A 23323-nucleotide genomic window follows, 5' to 3' on the forward strand; every position below is an offset into this window, starting at 1 on the left:
GTTTGAAGACAAAAAATGTTTGCTTACAAAGGCATAACAAACACGCTGTTTTTATAAAACTTTTTCATGGATAATCACTTTTTCTGCATAGAAATGCATGAAAACTAGGGTACCAAGAAATGGTACAACATCCACATCAACAGAGAAAAGACTACTTTCAGCTAAAGAGAAAAAAAATAAGTAATGGAAATAAACAGTTTGTAATTATGGTATATATTGTCTTCCTGAAATAAAACTCTATAAAATCACTCTCAAAAATGCAGTTTTTGAGTTTTTGAGGCTATTTATTTAACCTCAAAAATAGATTAAGTAACCTATTTTTTGCATCTACCATCTCTGTATGAGAAGAAACATGAAGTAGAAATAGTGGTTGCAAGACCTATACTGTGCCTTCAACTGAGAATGCAATAAAGCATATTTGCTCACTTCATCATTACTATACATTAATTTTACTTTGCTTTTTTAACTCAAAGATTTTAAATCTCTTTCCAGATGCTAATTAGTACATGCACAAGACAGACAACGTACGCAGACACTCTTCCCTGACAAGTTCTCACAGGATAGAGCTTTGGAACGTCATCAAAGCAAGATGCAGTGGAGGAATTTTTATTAGCATAGGTGGAGACTGCTGGAATTGCAAGGTTTTGTGAAAGATAGGGTACAGCTGAAGATGCACACACACTCAGTTTCCCCTGGACTAGCCTTTTTGAGGCCTTCTTTGAGTTCTCATGGAAGGCTAGTCTAAGAGGGAATCAGTTGAGAATTTTCTGCTAAAATTATTTATTTTTTAATGAAAAAATATTAGCAATGGAAAAATAGAAAAGTAAAGCTTTCTGAAATGAAAAAAAGAAAAAAAAAACAACAAAATACGAACATCCACTTTTATTTCTTACGTGCACTCCAATTCTCACTTAGAAAATAAAAAACAGAATGTTCAAAGATACGAAATCTTGTCCATAACCACAATATTGTGTTCTCTGACCTGAGTGTTTCTTTCCTGATCATTTCCATAAAATATTGAAGTGTAATTTCACAGAATCATAGAATCACAGAATCACAAGGTTGGAAACGACCTGCAAGATCATCCAGTCCAACCACCCTCCCATTCCTATCAGTGCCACAAGCTACTAAACCATCTCTCGTAGCTCCTCATTCAGGCGCCTCTTGAACACTGCCAGGGACGGCGACTCCACCACCTCCCTGGGCAGCCATTCCAGTGCCTGACCACCCTTTGAGAGAAAAAATTTCTCCTAATATCCAACCTAAACCTCCTCTGGTATAACTTCTTGCCATTTCCTGCCATTCACTGTCAGTGCACTTTGTGGAAACTATGGGAAGAATGTGAGTTAATTGATTTCTGTACTTGGTCGCTAGGATAATTTCACTCAAGTGTTTGACTGGAGCTGATGGCCAAGCAGGATACCAAGCCTGTATGGAAGACTCAAGACACTAGAATCTAAACTTATACAAGAAAATAAGTGAGGCAGAAGGGTAGAAAGTGTAATGATACAGATTAGTACTATCTGCTTTAGTTCACATAACCTGAGGCATTTTGATTTTAGAGGTATTTCAACATTTGCAAATTTTCATCTGTATCGGGAAGCAAAAAAAAAAAAAAAGGTTCAGAATTTTCAGCATCATGAGCATTTGAAATTTTCTTGGAATATTGACTGTGATCTATTTATGAACTGACAGAAACTGAGTCACTGCTTTGAAAAGGTGCATGCTTATGTGCCCCAAGAAGGAGGTCATTGTTCATTGACTCAAAACTGCCCAAGAACTTTATTTCTTTCAAATTCCAGGCAAAAGCATGAAATGAAATGAATTTAATTTTCAGAGCTGATTTCCCTCTCATTTTCTTCCCACGTCAGAAGCACGACTGAATAAGAATTGTTTTCTGAGTAAGTTTTCAATGTAGCAAAGTTGCATTGACCTCAGTTTTGACCTTAGATGCTTTAAACCTATGACCCCAATTTTAACTGAATCATCAATCTTCATAAGTATGTATCTATAACTGTCACCTAATATAATAAAAATTGTATAAATATTCTGTCTAACTACTAAGATGATAGCCACCACTGACACCAGAAAAAGTTAGTACAATAATTTGCAGTTTATATGACCTCTTCATCAAAGTTTAAAACACTTTGCCAAAATAAACTCCACAGTAGTGCCTTGAAGATCATAACATTTATGAAACATAGGTAAATAATATTTGTGCTGTAAGCACATTCTTGAAATTTCAACAGAACTAACTGTATTGTAATTTATTTTTTTTTAATAACTGGAATCAGAGTTAATTAAGGCTATATTACAGAATTCGTAGTATACCAATACCTGCAATAAAAGTTAAGTGATTTCTAACTGCCTCAACTTTTCCTTTGAAATTTAGTTTCCAAAGGTTCATCAACTTTTAATGCTTACTCTCCCTTTATGACTCAGAAGAGTTCTTTACAGTCTTAAAAAGCAGCAGGAAATTCTCTAGAAACATTTGTGTTCACTTAGTTCTAAGATATCATTTTCTCTGTAGCTCTGGATATTTTGAGGTTGCTTCCATTCATTATAATTTTCATCCTTCAGTCTGTGTTTCAATCCATATGCTTTTCGACTATTTTTTCACTGCCTTTGATAAAAAGCACACAATTATGCCAGGTGCTCACTTTGGCCACAATCCCAGGCAATGCTACAGGCTTGGGGCAGGGTGGCAGGAAGACGGTGTGGAAGAAACAGACGTGGAGATGTTGGTTGATGCTTGGCTGAACATGAGCCAGCAGTGTGCTCAGATGGCCAAGAAGGCCAGCAGCATCATTGCTTGTATCAGAACTTGTTGCTAGCAGGAGCAAGTAAGTAATTGTCCCTCTGTGCTTAGCACTGGTGAGGCCACACCTTGAGTACTGTGTTCAGCTTGGGCTTCTCACTACGAGAAGGATCTGGAGGCCCTGGAGCGTGTCCAGAGAAGGACAACAAAGCAGTGAGGAGTATGGAGCACAAGTCTTATAAAGAGCATAGCTCTACAACTACCTGAAAGGAGTTTGTGACAAGATGGGAGACAGCCTCTTCTCCTGAATAACTAGCAATAGGACTCAAGGGAACGGCCTTCAGTTGCACCAGGGGAGATTCAGGTGGGATGTCAGGAAAAATTTCTTCTCAGAAAGAGTGGTTAGGCACTGGAACAGGCTGCCCAGGAAGTGGTTGAGTCACAATCCCTGGAGGTATTCAGGAAATGTTTAGATGTTGTACTAAGGGACATAGTTTAGTGGGAAATATTGCTGGTAGGTGTATGATTGGACTGGATGATCTTGGAGATCTTTTCCAACCTTGGTGATTCTATCATTCTATCATTGTTTTTCACATAGGTCACCTGCTCGCTAAGTCTTGTTTGAAATTTTTTCACACATTTTTTCTTCTGTTTTTATAGTTTTGTCTTCTGTTTTTATTACTATGTTACAAGAAAAGTCATGGCCCTAGGTTGCAGCTGCCATTTGCCCAACTACTAATAAAGAATTATCATTTCCTTTTTCTCCAGTTCCAAGTTCCCTTGGGAATGGAGTTGTATCCAGCCCAAATCCAGCCCATGGATTAAGTTCCTAGCAGCAGCAGTAGCAGGAGCCTCTAAGCTATGGCAAGTTCGCACCCACCACCATGGGGCGTATCATAGACTCATCTTCACAAACCAATAAAGGTGTTAGAAGAAGATATTAGGAGTGTTCTAGTGTTTCAGCTTCAGAAAGGGTTTACTTAGCTAGAGTCAGATTTTCTGTAACATTTGATATTGTATGTGTTAAAAATGTCCACCTGAAATCCACTGTGCAAAATCATCCTAGAAGGCCAGGCATAAAACCAAACTCAAGATTTAGATTATGTAGGGACTTCTAAAAATGAAGACAAAGCATTTTAAAGCACTTCCTGGTGTTTAAGACTGCTTTAGGCTATCCCAGCTCATATAAATGAGAAGGAAGAAGGCATCAGAAACAGTTCTAATTGCGTTCCAAGAGGTAACCTGTGCAATTCTGGGCACAGCATTCACCGTGCACATTTTGACTTCAAGGAGTCTGATCCTACTGTGTTCAAAAAAAGCAGTGCTTTGTGTGAGTGTTTTCTAAATGGATAGAAAAAATGCCAGGCTTCTACCTTTAGCAGCTTCTCCTAGTGGAAATAAAGACAGCAAGGCTCTCAAAATTGCATAACTGTCCTGGCAAAAAGGAGTCACACAGCAATCAATTTCTTTTTACCTCCAGATGAGCTGTCTCTATACAAGTGGGTAGCAGAGATCTTTCCACGCAGTGCAAGACTTAAGACATCCCCGTGCTAAGTGCATGTTGCTGCCTCTCTCACTGAGCCTGAGCTCCCTTCCTGTTCTGTTGATAATTTGATGGCTTTGAAGAAAGCAATTGATTGCCAAGTTAAGATATTTCTGAAGTGCTCTAAGATAAATGCTTTTCTTTGAAGATATGCTGAGAGAGAACTCCAGGAGTATTTCCTGTGGCCATTATCAAGAAACGTCACCTAAGTGCGGTAGGATTAAAATAACTCACCAAGCCCAAAGAATGGAAAAAAAATAAAAAATAAAAAGGACTATACAGAGGACACATACAGAGGACACAGAACATTATTAAGCATTAATATGTTCACAGCCAGGAGATCTAATTTATAGCACAAAACTAATTACCTGACTTGTTTTTCTCTCTTTTTTTTTTTTTTTCCTATACTAAACCAATAGTTCTGGATCACAGATAGCAGACAGATGATCAACCACAATACACCTACACAAGGACAGATGCAGAAATTCAGCATTTAAATATCAAAGTTCAAAAGAGAGAAGGAAAGTCTCTTCTGGAAATAAAAGCATCTGGGATGATGTCTAGGAGAAAAGAGCTTTTCCATGGCAACCCCGAAAGGCTGCTGCATTCACAGAATGTCAATTCCCACTATGCAGCTATTAATCAAACTCCAGTGAGGAGGAGATTGGACGGTGAGGTAAACACCACTGACCTCATTTTTAAAAAATAATAAAGATTCTCTTTAAATATTTTGCTTCCTTATGAGCCTGCAACTGATTGCAGAAGGCTGCCCTTCCAACAAGACAACATTTAGTTATTTCAAGAAAACTCTATTTAGGTCCAGAAAAACAAATGAAAATGTCTTCAGTCTAAACTCAGACACCAATAGAAATTTGTCCTCTGAAATATTGGTCCTGTAACACCTTCTTATCTGCCTGATAAGGAATGAAAATAGTCATTTTTTAACGCCTCCTCTTTCAAAAATCCAGACCCTCCAATTCATTTTCAAAACTGCTATATATTTAACTGACAGGAAGATTTCCAGAGAGGCAAACCTGAACTGTGTACTCAGCCTATGATGACAAAAACAGAAAAGGCAGTTTGAAAGTGAAGGGGGACTGATAGACAGCCCCAGCTGTGTAGTTTCTCCCCCATCCCATCTCTGCCTTTTTCACTTGGACAGTTCATTGCCTTCTACTTTCAAAATGAATACCCGTTTCACAAAAAATAATGCTCTCTGCCCTGACAGATACTTACATTAATTGTGCCTCTACACGCTTCTGAACTTCTGTGACTGATCTGATGGACAGAAAAGAAATCTCCTTTCCCTTAACGGAGTAAATGACTCAGTTGTAGCTGAGAGAAAGAGGATCAACAAAGCAATTGACACCTGTAAAATGAAAGTGCGCTTTTATCAGGCCGTCCTGATTTCTTGCAGCTCTCCTGTGCAAAAGATGCCTAGATTGGTTGATTATACTGAGATGTCTCAGGATGAGAGAAAATCAGGCTCCCTTGGCACACCAGGGTATATGCAGTGGACATACATCCCTGAAGATCACCTCCTAAACAGGAGTGCAATACAAGTGGCAGAGGCTATTTCCTCCCTCAGGAGAAGGAGACTCTCAGAATCCCTAGGGAGTACCACAGGGCTTGTGCTGGCAGCTGAGCTGTTCCACCCTACACAGTCATCAGATAAAAACTGGGGGGATTCCCCTCAGAATCAAGCATTGGAGTCATTCACAAGGCTAAGTGTTACTTCAGACACTCTGTCACAACAATAGTTGCAATCTAGTCCACCTTTCAGAGCTACTTCAGTGAAAAAATGGGCTTTTCTAATACAAGAAGCTCAACTCATTCAATTATTTTATTTCAGAAGAAACTGAAGCAGGACTTCTGTTTGCTTTAATTGGTCTGCTGACTAAAGAGAAAAAGACATGATCATCTACTGCCCATTGTAACCATTTGCCTGGTAACAACCAACTCAAGTGTGGCTTGTCAAGAGCAAGGAGTGTAGAAATCCTTTCAGGTCTGTTTCAGTTTTATTTGTGAAATTCCATCAGCTATGAAGATTCAGGTACCTGGTGGGTCTTCAAACAAGAATAGTCTAGTTCTGGGTCTAAGATGCCTACAGCACAGTATCCTTTCAGTAAAACATTTCAGATAGACAGCTGCCATTTGTTTATGCTCTGAGAGAAAATATTTATTTATTTATTTATTTATTTTAGGAGCTCACCACCTTTAGCTTCTCTAATATAAGAAGCAGAAATATAAGAAGCAGTATCACATGGTGATACTGGTTTTGTGTTTGTTTTGTTGGTGGCGTGTATGTTTTCTTTCCTAAAACCTCATTTCCAAGCAAATTCTTGCATAGGGTAATTTTGAGGTTGAAACTGCAGGTGAAAATTAGCAACTCCATTCACCAATATGCCCTATCCATCGTCAAAAGTATTTTTATAACATATTTTAAATGAGCTAAAGTATAAATGGCAGTGAGCTTTGCCCTCTAGTGGAAAATGTAGTAAACTTCAATAAACACTTGAAAACACAACTTCACACTTAATAGTCTCTTGGACAGTTCATTGGGTTGAAACTTTAATTATGTTCATGCATACATCTGGACACTATCTTTCTTTATTGTTTCTTTTTTTATTGAGTGTTTGCTGAATGGCTGGAGAGGCAGCAAGTAAGTCAAGGTGCACATCCCTTATCCCAAGGAGTGATGAGTAGTAAGGGCAAACCCAAGGAAATGACAGTCCCTGTTTAGTACAGAATAGAAATAAATTTTCTAAATATTTATACTGCTTACATAACAGGTCTAACAATTTTAACTATCAACTTTTAGGATACATTCAATGTTAAGTTCAGTGACAGTTCTCCAGAGAGTTCCCAAAAATGATAGTCTTCTCAAAAATTCTTCTCATTCTCCCCAGTACTGTTTCAGAAGATCAATTTTTATACATTTATTTTTGGGGATCTTAAGGGATTGGAAGACAGAACTAACTAGTTTAATTAAATTAAGAGTAGCCCACGGAAAAAATGCAATGGTCATCATTTTCTGCATTCTTGATCAAAGTCTAGAGCCCACAAAGGCTTCATCTAAAACACAGATCTCCCAGTGATCTCCCTTGATGACATAACCAATTAAAATGCTACTGCTATGAGAGTAATTCAAGGAAAATTAAAAGGTCATCCAAGGTTTTCTTTGATAGAATACAGCACTCTTCAGTGATTTCTGGGCTATGGATGCTGCTGCTCAACCATTTAAGGATGCAGATTTAAAGAAAGACCTAGTTTAATTTGAAAATAAGAACTTGCATATATATATATATATATATATATATATATATATATATATATATACACACATATATATAAACACACATAGGCTGCACCAGAATTAATACTTCACACTTTGTTATATTTGCCAATAATGTCAGAGGAGGATGTTCATAATATGGCAGTAAAAGTTGAACCTTCCCAAAAAATATTTCATTTTATTTGTGTGTGACAGATGACAGCAGAGGGGCAGTCTGACAAAATGGTGTCTGACATGGAAGTGTGTGTGAAGGCATGGATCTGAATTCCTTTATGTTGAAAAAAAATGGCAGCTATCAAAATTCATTTTCTGAACGTTTATAGAGACCAAACACTGGATGTGAGCACAGTGAAGTGGTGGGTTGTGTGTTCTAGGGGCAACAGCAACAGTGGGTCACCTCTGCTAGTGCAGATCTTTGTGAAAGCAGCATGCAGTCTCTTACTCACTTCTGGTGAGGAATGCATAGCCAAGAGCTGTAACTATGTTGAAAAAAAAAATAGTATTTTGTAGCTGAGAATTTGCTTTATTGAACAGTGTTATAATGCTCTTTGTATCTGTTGTAGTTTCCATGGAAACAAACCAGAGGCATTACTTTTGGTGGATTCTGTGTGTGTATGTGTGTGTAGATATATATATATATATATATATATATATATATATATATATATAATAGGAGATCTTCACAGCTATAGGAAGAACCCTATTATGTACTTCTGCTAATACCGCATAGAGGATCTGAGTATGGGAGACAATTTATGAAGTAAACATAAAATGAAAAAAGTCAAATGGATGGCATGGCACTTGTGTTTACATTGTATAGGAAGAACCTGTATCAAAGAGGTGTGGCTGCATTCATCATTTTGAAAATTCACAAGTTTGCTTGGAATAATAAAAGTTAGTTGAGATAAAACTTAAAGATTCAGAGGTCTCACAGTCTTGCCCATATGGATAGAACACAAATGCTTGGGCTATCCTATGACCTCTGCATTCAAGAGAAGAGCTTTGGATGCAAGTGCTATGAGAAATTAGAGGAACCGCACAAATTTTCCATGTCTAAGCAATTACACAGCAAGGGTATCAGTGATAAAATGACTAACTTGATATTAACAAAAACATTTACACTATCTTAATTATTTTCAGTCAGCTCTCTAACCTGTCTTCCTATACAAATCTGAGTTTCTTGCAGCGTTCATTGTCACTAGAAAACACCTATTTTCGTTACAGAAAATGGATTCAGTCATCTTATGAGATGTTGCTTGTTAGTGTGTGTGAATGCCCTGCAGTGAACCAGGAAAGTTGCTGAAAAAAACTTGATCATAAAATCATTACTGCCCAAATAAACATGTCAGCCCCACTTAGCAAAAATTAAATCAGGAAACAAAACCCAACCTAGCAAATGTGAAAAAGTCAATTTTGCTCAGAATGCCTAAAAGACAGAATGGAAGACTGTTTTGCCTTTTTTGTTGTTTTTATTAATGTAGTTGTTATTTTGTGTTCACCCTAATTTATAAACTCCACAGGGCAGTAGGAAGTAAATCATGACTCTGTCGATGTTGCCTATGAACTTAAATTCTGTTTACAATCAGGGAGAGAGAGAGGCATCTTCAGGCATTTCCTTCAGAGTATAACTACTGGCTAGTATCTGTGGAGGTGCTACTTCTCTCCCTAGCAGTCTTAGCTCCCAATGGGTTGTGTGAATTTAACTCTGGTGCTTCCCCTAATGAGGAAACCATGATGTAGCCCAAAGAAACAGTACTTAATATCAGTGTTTTAAACTCTGGCACCCCAAGTGAAACAGACCATACATTTCAGAGTGAAATTTTCTCTCCCAGCATTGATGGTTGAGAATTTCCTGTCAGATGCCCAGAGAGGTTGTGGATGCCTCCTACCTGAAGTATTCAAGGCCAGGCTGGGTGGGGCTTTGAGCCACCTGGTCTAGAGGGAGGTATCCCTGCCTATTGCATTCATGCAGGATGATCTTAAAGGTCCCTTCCAACACAAACTATTCTATCAGCCTATGATTCTGTGAAGAGGATATAGACAGGATGCAACTGACAGGTTCAAACAGCATGTCTTCTTGGGGCTTACATAACTGAAGCATTTCTAATACCAAACTGGGGCTTTCTTGAGTCATTGTAAAGATCTAGTTACAGCTGCTTTTTAGAGGGAACTCAGTTAAGACATAGGGTCTGATTTTTGATCTTATAAATCTCACCAGTGAGTCCTGCTCCCAACATGCACTGACTACTGAGATTTTGTCTAACACCTTCACAGCTAAAAGAAAAAGTAAATAAATTTAGATCAGAGGATGAGGGGAAAAAACATCTTGGTTACAGTTCATTAGGTTCCATGATTAACTTGGAGAAATAACACATCTTCATGCTAATACAATAGCTCTATACTAAGCAGTTTTATCAGCATGTCCTTGCAAATACTTAGACAGACATGTATACACACAGAATCGCCACAGATGTCCCTGTTGTGCTTGTCACCAACCTGCAGTTCAGCTAAAGGGATAAAAAGGAGAACCCAAAGGGATCCTGTGCTACAATATAATGACAATAGTATGGGGCAATTTTCTGAAGTTTTAGATTGGGATTAAAACAAACACTAAATACAAAATATGCAAAACAAAGCCTGTACTACCTATATTCTATCTGGAAAACTCCAGGCATTTTGTCAAATTTCTAATAAGCCTTTTCAGAAATTCAAGAGTTAACACAGAATGGGTGCTCATACACTGAAGTTCTGAGAGTTATCCAAAGTCAGCGGTAGCTACGGTAAAAAGAAAACAATATTTATGTGCTTTTTGTATGCAGAACAGACAATAACCTTTAAAAAAACTGACTTTCAAAAGACTTGGGATAGATTCAGGGAAGCAAATCCAGCTTTTGGCACCAGTGTCATGCTGCCAAGGCCTCAAGGCTTTGACACAATTCATCCTGAATTTGACTGGCTGTTGATGAGAAACTCCTTCCCATGCTGTGCCTTTGAATTCAGTACTTAGAAAATTTGTGACAAAGTCTGAAATTAGTTCCAGCAGAAGCTAATGCATTGCCTGAAAAAAAGCGTGAGTGTGAGTATAGTTTTCTCAATTTGCACTATTTAATTAAACATACGTCGAGCAAAGGGAAATAAAGATTAACAATGAAAATATGTACTACTATGGACCATCAGCAAGAAAACAGCTGTCAGATAAAGTATTTTGTTAAAATTGAGATGTCTTTTTGCACATGGCAAGATTTATCAATGAAGTAAAAAACAAACAAGCTACTCTGTCATGCAAAAAAAAAACCAACTGTGTTCAGCATAAGGAGGTAAAGCACTTACAGGGGAGGTCAGCACTTATAGCTGTCTGCATCATTATGTCTCAAAGCCAATGCCACCCACATGGCTACCAGTGCTCAGGGTCACATTGGCAGGTCAGGCAGGGAGGGGAAGTACTGCAGAGGTCTAAGAAAAATCAGGAGCAAGAAGTTAACAAAGATGATGCCATATGGAACACTGCTAACCTGTCATTAATGGCATTTGAAAGAAAAAGGAAAGAAGATGCACACAGGAAGGGAGAATAGAAATATTAAAAGGTGAAGCTCGTAGCATGACTGGAAAAAAATCTCAAAAGGAAAAAAAAAAGAGAGATGGGATAAGCAGTTTTGCCCTTGGAAATAAGTGCTCGCTAAGTCCTTACTCGAGTACAAGTGGAACAGCTCTAGTACTCCAGCAAAAAAAGTCCAACTTCTAGGTCTAAGTTTTAATTACCTCCATCACCCCATTGGCTGCACTACTTTTGATGCAGTAAGGGATACAGTTGGCCTTCTGTGCTACAAGTACACATTGCTACATATCCTCATAAGCTAACAAACCTACGGTTGGAGATGACTACTGCATTTTTTACGCTGTTCTCTGAGCCCAGTTTTACAGACAGTGTTGCAGCCCTTTTATAGATACTAAAAATCACTCAGGAGAGCTTTAGAGAAACTGGAAGATTGTGAACAGTCTCCTGTAGCACCAAATTTCTCCTCCACTCATAAAAGAAAAATCTTATATCAGCACCATAAACTTACTCTGACAGACAAGAGCTGAAATCATGACCATGTCCTGTGATGTTCAGCACTTCAGTGTTTTCTCCACATCTGGCTATTGTATTATTGTTATTATATTAAAGCACCACTAGAATTGTATACTTTTTCCTCACATAGACAAAATGAGTTTTTGTTCAGCTAGTGTATCCATCTGAATCAAGACCTAAGTAGTATCTTTTTCACAACACAGATGTCTCAATAGAGATATATAAAAAAAACCCTACAAGTACTTTACACCAACATGTAAACGTACTTATCCTAATCTAGGAGATAGAATAGGAGAAGAATACTTACTTATCTGTACTTTAAAGCACATGAATTCTTTTAAATAAAGGAAGCAAAACTGTCATAATGAAATTAATTTTTCCATCTAGCAAAGTACACAGGTTCATTATTGAAATATGTACATATATTTACATAAAATAACATTTGGCTTTTGTTATAACAACCACATATATTCATGGATTTATTACACCCTCAGTGCTTCAGTAATATGCTTCCATATCTAATTTATATCGTGCACACTTAGAAACTTGAGATTTACAAAATGTCACAGATAGATTATACCAATTTCCATGTACAGTAGCTCTGAGAAATTGTAGACCTAGGATTTTGTAAGTTTGCTTTCAAGTAAGGTCAACAACACCAGGGTAACTGGTGTCCAAAAACAATTCACCAAAATGAACGCAAGTTGGTTTGTCTCCACAATTACCTTCAAATGTCAGAAAACAAGCAGAATTGTCCATCCCCTAGAAGTGAACAGAGAGCAGGTAAAGGGCCATGAAATGGAGAAGCCAAACTGATCACTCCTTGCTCCCAAAAGGGGTGGCCTTGTTTCCAGTTCTCTCTTGTCCTTCCTGAACCTTGGAAATACCTTTTCGTATAAATACTCAAGAAAAATTAATCCATCACCTCACCATTCCAGCAGAAAACACTCTTCAGTTTGAGTTGATGTTTTCTACTGTGTTAATTTACTGTCATGTTACAAAGTTAATTTAGCTCTGAAATATACAGACTGGTCAAGGGGAGGGATGCAAAAATGAAGACTTTCTGTCAGAAGGAGAGAGCAGGAAGAACAGATTTGTCTCTCTAAAGGGTAGTGAACTGTCAGAGAGCTTGTTCTGTCCAGAAGGACTTCATCCTATATCTTCTCTGACAACATCAGTTCTGCCCTTCGGGAAGTTTGGAGTCTTCATATGTAAGTGTGATAGTTATATATGTAAGATATTTGTATGCTTCGAGTCAAAATAAGTGGCTGCAATGTGATGTTTTAAAAAAAGAGGTTTTTAATAGTATTTTTTATATTTAAAATCTTGCTACTTTCATAACTTAATATCTGAAGAGTAACAAGAAAAATGAGTTTTTAAGCACGAAGTCACCACAAATGCTATTACTACAAACAAAGAATAGATGTGAATGTTTTATCTCTCACTGAAAACTTATTCTGGCTGCAAACACAACCTGTAGTTAAAAATATACTTTCATACTTCAGAGATACTTTGCATTCTATTGAAACCTGAAGGACAAGATTTCTAGTACCACCAGTATATATTGTTAGAACCTATCGATTTTACAGATCAGATTGATTTCCCCTGCTTATATTGCTGCAGTATACTTCAGAAATGTCAGAGCTAAGGAGAGAAGTAGAAAGAACAGAAATGAAAATCTTTAAAAATTTCAGTAAAAAATGAAAGAAGAGAGGATTGTCATTGCTAAAATCTCTCTAAGATAACTGGAGAGGAACAGAAATGAGGAAAATTCGGTAGTATGGTATTTTATTCATATCATGTCTGGTGAGAGAACTATTGGCTTCATTTTGCTACTTTCCAGATGGAAAATTCAGAGCATATTGGAGAGGTTAATAATAACTCCTACACAAACATCTGAATATGTCTTTCTGTTAAGGTTTAATTCATAATAACGCACACAAACATGAATGCACAAGAAAAGGCCAACAGAACCACTTATCGGTGTTTACTCTGATGTAATGCCTCATAGAAGCTAGGGAAATTCAAGATGTTTTTTTTTTGCAAAGTGATCTTATGATCTGTGGGAGAAGAAAGCACTTCTGCTTCCCCATGGGCTACCCATCTGTGCCCCTTCACCATGTGCAGTAGAAGAGTGATTCCCTCAAGCTACTGAGAGACCTGAATGTAGACCTACATACATACTAGAGAATTACACGGAATCTCATTTGGTCTCCCTCATAGCCTTCCTTGGGAAGAAAAGAGAGAATCTTGTTCAGTCCTTCCTGTTCTCATCTCACTTTGGAGATTGCTACGATCTGGACCCCAGATGGAGTAAGCACTTTCTTACAGATCTGATCCAGACACTTGCTTCACAGCCCAGAACAGAATTTCCTCTTCATTTTATATGGTGTTTCCTATGAACATCATTAAAAGGCTACTTCCTCAACAGATGATTTTCCAGGTTATCAAAAAAATGTCCCTGAAGAAAGTCTAGATGCTTCCTTTCAGCCTGAAGATGCTCCTCCAGGAGCCAGGCACCCTTCATTGAATCACTTGCTGTGCACTTTCTTTACAATTCACTTTACCAAAACAAGAGACCACAACAAAAATGAAGATCTAAGTCTGCCCCATCAGGTTTATAGAAAATAACTAAGACTACAAAGTCCCTCAGAGTGAGAGTTACTCACCTGCTCAATATCTCCATCACTGATCTCTTCTAGGTACTTTTTAAAAGGGTTGGGTTGATAGAGCTCCTCCTTTTGCTGTGCACTCTTCCCTTTCACTAGCACAGGACGAATGACACCAGGTTTTGTCTTGACAAAAGGATGGAAATAAAGTGCTTTATAATTTGTGGAATATTTGTTAGATAAGTCAATTCCATTGAGGCTACGGTAACTATATTTAAATATATATGTATTCATATAAACAACAAATTTCACCAAACTAATACAGGCTTCATGCTACCTTACCTACTTTTAATACAGTCTACAGACAAAAGTAGCAGGAGCTGTACACAAGCTCGTCACTGACATCTGTTTTGTTGCTACCATAAAAATAAATGCTGGGCCATCAAACTATTGTCTCTAGTTTTTGCTAGCTGCATCTTGATAAGTTCATCAAGTCACACTTTATGCACAGCCACACTCCTGCTTTCCAATTGCAATCACTATTCTGGGCTTCACAAAGTGGTAACTGCAAAACAAGGAAAGGCAATGAGTGATGTGGTTAATATATGCAACATTTTAGGAGAAATTATTTCAGAGAACAAATACCAGAGACTTTACACTGCATTTTCACAGTATCTTCAAAAATTCACTTGGGAAAATACAAGCTAAGGGAATTTAATCAGTATGGATGACTGACACATCTCATTTCAGACAAATCAGATTATTTAGTCAAGAAAAAAAATCTTGGTTAACTTTCAGCTAACTAAAACAATTGACAATTTACTTGTAAATTTAATATATCTCTAAGTTGCAGAATTCTTAGAGTCTGATGTATGGAGTGTGGCATAAACTCTAAATAGGGGCAAGAGGATAATTTTAAAATAGACAACTTCTTCAGTAAGGGAAAAAAAAAAAAAAAGAGGGGAGATAAAAATGTGTGCATTCCCTCTGGGATATGGTAAATACTGAACTACTGTGGGGCTGTGTAACTTAATTTAAACTTCCAAGTAACTCAATTAGATTCTTCTTTGTTATGACTACACAACGGAAAATGAGGGCTGGCACTACTGTAGATGTAGATAAAAACAGAACTGCTGCCGAGCTCCCACTGTGGCTGCAGCCCAGATGGGCAGCTTGCCTTGCCCATCTGGGACTGAAACATAGGCACTGTCACATCTTCCATCCTCAGCACCCAGTAGGTATAAAAATACAAAGAAGCTGAATTGACTATTAGATTTATTATAAAATTAGCTGTGGTGCAGTTAGTAACACCATGCTGCCTGTTGTTAAGGTCAATACACCTAGGCAGTACATTTGGAAAAGAAAAAAGTATCTGTAGAATAATTTAGTCATAATTAAGCATGAGCTTCTACACACATCTCAGATCTTTAGACAAAGGGAGGAGGACAAAAAGTGACTTTATTCATTATTAACCATCCCAGGCATAAATTTCTGCCCCATTGCTTGTGGTGGCAGTGGGTTTCATGTCCTGTTATCTGTATGGAAATATTTTTTCTTTGCTAGCTGAGTGTTTGGTGCTCACTTTACACTCACTAGAGCCACACAGCAAGCCCCTGGAAAAAGAAAAACAGCCCATGAAGGCCTGGAGGGAAGGTGGCTCCTTCCTACAGTGGTATGAAAGTACATCAGCACCAACCCAACATCAAAAGTGAATCTCTAAGTATGCAGAAAATGTAAAGCTCATACAACTGAAGTGCTTTGAATAGTGTTAGAAAATTAAGCTCAAAATAAGGAATCTGAGATTGCTGGATGGACCTTGCAAACTAAGCTATGAATTACCTAGAAACAATATCTACTGTCTTCCACCAAGAACAGGGCAAGAGAATGGCTGTGTGAGGTGGATGGTTTTCTGTTTGTGCCCCTGCCCTGGGAAAAAATCTGCAGAGCCATGCTAGGGGCTGAGTGGGAGGAGACAGAGGTAGGAAAGAGCACAAAATGTCTGAGAACAGTAAAGCCTAGGCAGCTTCCCTTAGCTTTGTGCTATGTCACCTCCCTCCTTTCCACAAGCATCATCATCAAATGTGAAGGAACAAATTCAACTGAAAATAAAATAAGCCATGGTGAAGGTGACTTTTTTTTTTTTTTTTAAGGCAAAGTAATGACTGCTGCAGTGTATTAAGAACACAACAAGAAATGTTTAAGAAGCTTAACTTTGTGAAAGATATAGTGTTAGTTAGTGAACTTATAATCCATAGCTAAAGATTATTTCTTCGTAGGATTCACTTAACATTTGCCCTCTCCAGGATTTCCAAGAAGAGTCTGAAAAAATGAAAGACTTCTAGGCTTCCGCACAAAAACAAATAGAAATATGTAAGCATATAAATGGAAATAGATAAACATAAAGGGAAACAACAATTATATCAACTCATTATTCTGTAGGCAAAGGATACGTGGCCTTCGAGCACTCCCCTGTGCACCATATAACTATGCAATTAAAAATACCAGAAAAATGTACCTGAAATCATCAAGCAAAAGCTACACCCCTTAGGCAGGAAACCTCTTCCAAAAGCACACTATATAATTGCTTTTAAGGAAGCATTTTCTAAAAGACATTGTGCATTCAGGTGCCGAGTGAGTCATATGTTTATGTCTAACTCTATTGAATGAGTGGCAGGCGTCAGCCAGTAACCAGAATTTGAAATGCTTTATTAGCTACCCACCAAGCTATACAAAATCATCACTCCATAAGTAAAAGCTTGAACTCTTCCTTTGGTAGGGGGTGTTAAAATCATCCTTGTTGAGAAGCAAGTTAAAGCAGAGTATTGTCAAGGAAGGTGTTGGCCATCCTACAACTGCACTGAAAAGTGGTAATAAAAGATCATATCTGGTTTGTAGTGATGAGCTGCCATCCTATGGTTGTGGCTCCATTATCAAATTATACAGAGCCAAGACTCAAGATTATGGGTTCAGAATGCATCCAAAAATCACTCATCCTGCATCATCTATGAAGATCTGTCACAGAGCGTAAAGTTTAGTGGAGGTGCAGAGATGCTACACATGGATTTTGAAAGGCTTTGAGGAATGTCTTTCACCAAGGGCCACTTAGGAAACAAAACTACTGAGAAGTAAAAGAGAACATATCCTCTGGGCCACTTTGAAGGATAGGAAGCAACAGGTCAGAATAAAGTTTTAAGTTTTATAGTGGAGCAAAGTGACAAACAGATATCCTGAGAGATGTGCTCTGGAATGTGGGTTTTGAACTATAATTATATATCAGACACAAGAGAGTGGCTAGAAAGGCGACAACGTTTACTAGTAATATGGAATCATTTAGAGTTATAAAAAGAAAAATTCTGTGCAAAGAAGTGCAGATAGATGCTATGATACTGAGTGATTCAATGACAAAAAGACAGGTGAGGCTTAACTGAATTCAACACTGATACACTCATAAGAGAACAAATAACTACATCCTAAATTTACACATGCAGTGATGAACTAGTTAACTCAGAAACTAGCCCTCACTACTCAGAAAATATCTCTTGTATTTACTGTATACATTTCTAAGCAAACATTGTCTCACTACTCCATACAAGTAAGAACTGCATGAACTACAAGGAATCATTAAGAAATTAATAGAAATAACAGTAAAGGACGTTATCACATCTTTGTGTGAACAGGAAATGTAGTATTCAGAGCTAGACAAGAGTGGCTTATGGTATTGCTCTCCCAATCTTAAAAAGAAAAGCCTGAAAAAGGTATCAAGAAGGACACCAAGGATTGTCCAGATGAACATCTGTACTTCTCAAAGACTGGTCAAACCATTTGGAGTTTTCGGTATAGAAAAGAAGTGACAGAAAGAGTGCTGTGGTTAATATCTAGAAAATTATAAAAGATAATTGGAAAGTAAAAAAAGAACAATTATTTTCCATTTCAGTACAGCAACTGAGATGCACTAGCTTAAAATGAGTACATGAAGTACCATTTCACATAAGGTATAATTAAAAAGTAAATCTTGATGCTACAGAATGTTGTAGAGACTTAAATATAACAAAATTTTAAAAGTAATTGGAAAAAAATCATACGAGAAGAACTGGTCAAAGCTTAGTAAACAGAAGAAATTGATACAGGAAGTCCCAAGGATGCTATTAGTAAAATGGAATGGGGAAATTCTCATCCACTTTTTTTTTTTCTGACCAATAAAGAGTAGTAGATCCTATAGTTGCGGCATATGTCGTGACTCATCAGGACTCTGAACTTTGTCATTTAGTCCATGGTAGAATTTACAGGTCCTTAAAACAGGTATGTGCTTGATACAGAAAAAAACAGTGCAGTTATATAATATGCAATGCCACTTTTTGGGAAGATATTGCCTGTAACTTCCTTCAAAGGATTAAGTAAATAAGAATTATTTCAGATTTTATCTTGTATGGATTTTGAAAGTCAGCATCAAAGATTCATGCAATACATACCATTTGACTCTCTGCTACCACAGGTGTTGATTTGTAAAGGTTGGCCTGCAAAAAAGTGAACAAATACAGTATTACATACAATATCATTGTGATTATAGCAGTGAAGGAAGAAAAATCCAGAAGTATAACTCCCCAACCAGAGATCCTTCCCCAGTGCCAGTCTGCCCTTAAATAGAGTCTAAGAGAGGTGCAGCCTGGCTCCACCCCTTCTGGTCACACAGGTGAATTGTCTTCATCTGTGCTCCCAGAGCTGACTGGGTCCATTCCCTAGGTGCTTAATCAGTGGTTCAGGCCATGACTCAACAGTTACCATATACCACCCCAGAAGCCAACAAAGAAACACTAGTGTAAAATAGTGAAAGAAACACTAGTGTAAAATAGTGAGTAGGACCATATCGAAGACCATACCATTTTAAAAGCTGTTAAATGAAAAGTATAGTATTTTGTCAGCTGGTACAAACTGCTGTCATTTCACTATCAGATTCTTTTCAGTAATTTTATATGCTCTCTTGCCATTTGTATCATTATTTACATCCTTACAAGATTCTGAAATGAGTATGAAGATGAAGAGTAACAACAGCCAAGACAAATTTTAATTGCCACTTTAATTGTAAAATGGCAAGATATATCATCATTTTTGTGTAGTTTACTGTTTTATACAATCTGTTGAAATAATGTTTCAAGTTGTATATACCTACACACATATGTTTGTACTACTTTAAGATTATGACAAATTTTCCTATCCCTGAATCATAAACAAGCTAGAGTTTTTCTTTTAACTCAAATCACCCTCAAAGTAACACTGTCCACCAAGAGAAATGTAACCAGCAGGTTGAGGGAGGTGATTCTGCTCCTCTACTCTACTATCGTGAAACCCACTTGGAGTACTGTGTCCAGTTCTGGAGCCCCCAACATAAGAAGGACATCGAGCTGTTGAAGCAGGTTCAGAGGAGAGCTACAAAGCTGATCAGAGGGCTGGAACACCTCCCCTGCTACAAGGACAGGCTAAGAGAGCTGGAGGTCTTCAGCTTTGAGAAGAGAAGGCTCCCAGAAGACCTTATAGTGGCTTTTCTGCACTAGGAAGGCAGGCTACAGGAAAGCTGGGGAGGGACTTTTTATAACGATGAGTAGCAACAGGATGAGGGGAAATGGTTTTAAATTGGAAGAGAGTAGATTTAGACTAGAGATTAGGAAGAAAATCTTTACTGTGAGGGTGGTGAGACACTGGAACAGGTTGCCCAGAAAGGCTGTGGATGACCCTCCCTAGAAGCATTCAAGGCCAGGCTGGATGTGAATTTGAGCAACCTGATCTGGTGGGAGGTGTCCCTGCCTATAGGAGGGGGTTTGGAACTAGGTGATCTTAAGTGTCCCTTCCAACCCAAACTATTCTATGATTTTATGATTTTGACAAGTATCTCAATATCAGACATCATGTATACATAAATGCTTAATGACCATATGAATTATGTCTAGTGAAATTAATTTGTATAAAGAAAAAATACTACTTCTAAAAGAAAAAAAAATGATAAGGAAAGGCTGGCTGAAGATCATTTTTCCAATACAGCTCACATGACACAACATGGGGCTGGAAATCTCCTGGAGAAACTCACTGTTTGACATCACAGTCATGATTGTATTGTATTCAGTTCCTGATTTCTACCAGAGACACTGTTAGACTGGCTCAAAATGGGCAGCCCTTTTGTGTCCTAACAAGGAAGCAGAGCAAGAAAGAGGGAAGAGCTGCCAATGTCCAGGGTCCAGTGGGAATACCTGGATCACCCCTTCTTTGACATTGATGCAGCGCATGGTGACACCCCATAAGAGCATGGTCACACCAAAGTCAGCCCCCACAGTGCAGTGTGGAGAGCATGGTCTGTTAGCACAGTGATCAGATTCATTGTCAGACAAAAAACAATTCAGTCTTTTGTACAATGTATAAGAAGAGTTAGTCTTTGTGTTATTCCCAAATATTGGTTTGCATCAGTTGTTTAGAATGTTACAGGGAAGACTGGGAAAATAAAGTTTTTAAGGGTGATTTTCTATGCAAGTGAAAAAAATCTAACTGTTCCTATGCATACAAGTTGGATGTCTAAATGTGTTTGTAGGTGGATTTCTGACACTGTCTTGGGTCCTGAAGAAATGTGCTGAAATGGTAGTAATATATATTCTTTTCTTACAGGCTACATCTGAAATACGCTCTTTTATTTCATTAAAAAGCACTCTTCTAATATATTTTCTAATTACTATGACCCAGCACAATCTGTCAAGTAAAAATCGCAAAATGTAATAAAATATGCATGCCACTACATTCAAGAAGCAAAATTGAATTGATCAGTCAAGCACTGTGCTGGCATAAAATTAAATGGCCTTTATTGCTTTTGTTAGCACTGCTTTGACTGAGATTCAATGGAAAGTCTGAATGATGAATAGTAAGCTCAGATATCTCACCACATGACTAGATGAGCTAGAAGTAAAATATAGAACCTGCAGTAACTATTAGAGCTTGTGTAAATTAGGGTTTTCAGTCATCTCTTTACCTTGGAAGGAAAAAAAATGAGTGAACCCCAAACTGATGGATAGGCAAGAGCCAAAACACATCTTCAGAAGCAAATCCCCTACAGAACAGATAAATAACTGAAAACCCTTGACCCACACTTGGAACAAAAAACAACAAAGGATTGTGTGGACAACTCAATTATAAAATCATATTTGCACAGGTAGAAATATCAACAGACACTGCACTAAAGAAATTCCAGTCATGAAAGATTTGGTTAGAAATAAGTCATTTCAGGTCTCGATCACATATGCCCTAATGAACTCATTTTGTACAGAGGACAACACCTCGCGCTACTCCTGCATCAGCTATGTGCCAACAAATCAAATGTGTTAGCAAGATGACCTTCAAAACCTATGAAATTAGACATTTATTCATGCCAAACACATAGTTATAAAAGTACTTACATATCTGGTTTCACGTCCAGCTGCTCTCTGCAATGTTGTCGATACCTTATACAAAATAAACAAATATATCAACAGTAAAGAATGAAGGACTGACAGCAAGATTTTCATCATTGTGATGTTATGAATTGCTCAAATTCAGTTCTCCAGAAAGATTCATGAGATACATTAAAGTTTTCTTGAGGTGTTTATTGTTTCAATTATTATTTCTTTTTTACTCAAAGACATCAATCGCACTCCATTAGAGCTGGTCCTTAAATTATCTCTGAGAATTGTCCTAATAAAATAAAATAAATCAGTAGGCAATCACAGACATGGTTGCATTGTGAAATTTGACTCACATTTGTTCACAAAAACAACTTTAAACTACATCTTTCCATTTTCTCATTTGCTGTCATCTGATGTCTACTTGGAAAGAGCATTTTGCGTGTGAGTTTATTCACCTACCTTGCCAACATCTGACTCTGTGTTCATCTGCAGGAAACTTGGAGAAGATTCACATCGGCGCTGGAATGTTATTTTTGACAGAGAACAAACTTATTAACGATGAGACAAAAAGAAGGGTATTGAAAAGTCAATCCCACATACTGATGGGTTACCATTGTCAGTGGGTCCTGCAGGACTTGATCAATGACAGCACACAGCTCTTCTGTTTGTTGTCTGAGCTGGGCAGGGGAGCACATCTGAAATGAATCACACACTTAACCTTTGCTTTTTGTTTTCAAATAAAGATTTGAAAGGTAAAACAGCACTACCTCTGAATGGTCCAAAGTAGTGCCTTCAGTCACATCAGCAGCCTTCATCGGCTCTTCTAATGCCTGCAATTCAAAAGACTCCTGAGTTAAAAAAAAATTTAAAATAAGCTGTCATACACATAAACATTAAACATTCCCAAATATGACATTTGTCATTTTATCAGGGAAATATGCAAAAAGAAGAAATTATATTAGTGCTTTTGAGGCTATCATCTTCTGATCTTGAATTAGAGAGTATATATGCAGAGAGAAAGAATATTCAAGATAGGTGAATTATCCATGCTCAGAAAATAACAGTTCAAATTGTCTTCTTCTTCTACAACACCCCATCTCTCTCACAGTGAATTACACACAGTAAATATGCACCATGCACCACAGATGTGCCAGATGTGTGCCTGTCACACACCACTGGAAGACACCATTGGCTGTAAGAAAGCAGGCAAAGTACACAAGAGGCCCATTTGTTTCCTTTAGTAGCTGTTTTCTTTAAAAAGTGAATCCTGTTTAAAGATGTTGGCGATCATGGCAACAAAAAAAGTGCTCAGCATTTTTGGTTTTTAGCCTGAAAACACCACTGTATAAAAAATAAGTATGCACAACACACTTTTTGTATACAAAAACATGGCTAATTTATATAACTACCTAATGTAGCTTATACAGTCTCCCCAAAGCAAAACACAATCCTCTTATGCCTGGATATACCTTCAGCTTTCCTGTGTTCACACTTGGAGGAGGTTTGAGAACTGTGAGGATTAATTTGCCAAACCCTCCACTTTATCAGGAAAATCACAAGACGTCTGCAAAAGCCATACTTCACTTTAGTGCTCAGTGCCTTTTTCATCTTCACCCAAAGTCAGTGAGGCACAA

At 37.7% G+C, this 23323-nt stretch overlaps 1 protein-coding gene across 1 annotated transcript in view; it reads right to left on the bottom strand.

Moving 5' to 3' along the window:
- MLIP (muscular LMNA interacting protein) overlaps positions 1–23323 on the bottom strand; it is a gene marked incomplete at both ends in the record, with an annotated part of 78916 nt that overhangs the window by 9551 nt on the left and 46042 nt on the right. Inside the window, 6 exons of the mRNA XM_079532503.1 lie at positions 14335–14460; positions 18744–18788; positions 21705–21749; positions 22149–22208; positions 22301–22384; positions 22457–22519. Of these exons, the coding sequence (XP_079388629.1) occupies positions 14335–14460; positions 18744–18788; positions 21705–21749; positions 22149–22208; positions 22301–22384; positions 22457–22519 (423 nt within the window). The remainder of the gene's footprint in view (positions 1–14334; positions 14461–18743; positions 18789–21704; positions 21750–22148; positions 22209–22300; positions 22385–22456; positions 22520–23323) is intronic.

Source organism: Tetrao urogallus (assembly GCF_951394365.1).
Source record: "Tetrao urogallus genome assembly, chromosome: 2".
Taxonomy (NCBI): Eukaryota; Metazoa; Chordata; class Aves; order Galliformes; family Phasianidae; genus Tetrao; species Tetrao urogallus.